This window comes from Protobothrops mucrosquamatus, unplaced genomic scaffold (genome assembly GCF_001527695.2).
Source record: "Protobothrops mucrosquamatus isolate PMUCROS unplaced genomic scaffold, P.Mucros_1.0 scaffold1825, whole genome shotgun sequence".
Taxonomy (NCBI): domain Eukaryota; kingdom Metazoa; phylum Chordata; class Lepidosauria; order Squamata; family Viperidae; genus Protobothrops; species Protobothrops mucrosquamatus.
In genome coordinates, this window is record NW_015387959.1 from 142893 (window position 1) to 144790 (window position 1898).

Sequence of the window (1898 nt, forward strand, 5' to 3'; positions counted from 1 at the left end):
TAATGGTTGTCCCAAAGGTGCCTTTTCAAGAGGCAACTGGACTTTCTTGTTTTTCTCTGAAAATGTTTCGCTTCTCATCCAAGAAGCTTTTTCAGTTCAGTTCAGAACTGAAGAAGTTTCTTTGATGAAAAGGGAAATGTCTTCAGAGATGAACAAGAAATCCAGTGCCTCTTGAAAAAGCAGCTTTGTGAATAATCCTAATGCTTTATTCTGCTTTGTTTTAAATCACCTGTGTGGCTGTTGAGCTGCTGCAGTGCTAGGTCCATTCTGGAAATTACTCTGCTTAGGTGAGTGGAAGCTCTGAGGTGGAGATCCCATGACAGGAGGAACTCCAAAAGGCACATTTGTTTTCAATATACCTAAAGTAAAAGTAAACATATTGATAACAGTGGAAAACCATTACATTTAAAGGAGTGTATCATAAAAATCAAAGCATAAATAATGTATGTCAAAGAAATACATTCATAAACTAAATTACAAATAAATTCCAAATTATGCAGTGTCTTCCATTTATATCAGTATCAGGAAAGAAGAGAAAGCAATAAGCATTTTAAAAAGTTAATTTTATAGCCATACTAAAAAGGGACAAAGACCTCAGTGAAAGAAGTCCATAAGTACTGGTACTTTTCCCAGGGTTTAAATGCTGAAGCACATACAATCTGAGTCCACAAATCATGATAAACCTTCATTTGTTCTAATTTTAGTTAGTTTTACCAACTCATTACATCCAGCATTCCCCCTCAAACATTGTCCTGGCTGAGAATCTGGAAAATGCAACCCATTCTTTTTATAAAGAACCAGAATACAGCATACCATAAATAAACATGACGTAACTATACCTGACTGAGATGCAAAAGGTGCTGGATTTGGATCATTATAGTGTCCGTGCAGAGGAGAAGAAACTGTTTGTCCAAAGCCAGAAGAAAACCCTCCCATTCCTGGCTGGGCCTGGGAATATGGAGGTGCTGCAACATATCCTTGGTGATTCATTTCAGCAGTATTTTTCCTTTCCTTATAAAAATAAATAGGAAATAAATAATTTTATTTATTTTATTTATTTATTTATAATTTTTAATTTAATTTTATTTATTTTATAAATAGGAAAATTATAATTTTCAGCAATAAAAATGTGAACTGAATTATTATTATTACTATTATATTATAATAGCAAGAAACAGAATCAGCTTTTTGACATCAGGCTGAAGGAAGTGGTCCATAGTCTGATAATTCTCTTAGGAATGATGATTTTGATCTGGACAAAGCACATGGTAGTTCTTCTACATCACGCAAACTGGATCATATTGAATTCCTTTTATAAAATATGGATTTTTTTCCAGGACTTCATGAAAGTTCTCTTCAAAATCTATTTTTTCTGGATAAAGTTCAGGAGCAGACATCTTTTTGGGGCTTGGAGATATATATTTTCTTATGAGGGAGGGTAAACAGTGACATTATCTGAAGGAGTAGGAATTAAATTTTCTCCCTCTTTCTCTCCACCTTATTTAAGTAGGACAATATATGTGCAACTGGAATAATATCCACCCCTCTTCTGACCCATACAGTGCAGGTCTTGGCGTATTCGGGTCTTTTCCCGTGTAAGATTGAGAGTATCTTGGCGATGTTTCGACGAGGTCGCACTCGTCATCTTCAGCTTTGTGCTTGTGCGAGCAAAGTGTGATCGGAGCTGTTGTCTCTCTATAAATATTGGTGGGGATGTGTGGAGTGCTGGCTTAGTTGCTGTAGGTGGGTTGGTTGGCTGTGTAAGGGTTATTGTTTGCGGATTGTTCAGCTGTTTCGTAACATCCTGATTAGTTGAGGTGCTGGCTGTGTGTCCATTAGTCTTTTGTGTTATATATATATATATATATATATATATATAACTTAATATAACACTTCAA

General features: G+C 35.4%; 1 protein-coding gene across 1 annotated transcript in view; it reads right to left on the reverse strand.

Moving 5' to 3' along the window:
- Positions 1-1007, reverse strand: part of SEC24D (SEC24 homolog D, COPII coat complex component) — a 53166-nt gene extending 52159 nt beyond the window's left edge. The window contains exons 1-2 of the mRNA XM_015823289.1: positions 840-1007; positions 230-359 (exon numbers count right to left, since the gene is read on the reverse strand). Coding sequence (XP_015678775.1) covers positions 230-359; positions 840-990 — 281 coding nt within the window. The 5' untranslated portion in view covers positions 991-1007. The remainder of the gene's footprint in view (positions 1-229; positions 360-839) is intronic.
- Positions 1008-1898: the final 891 nt, after the last annotated feature.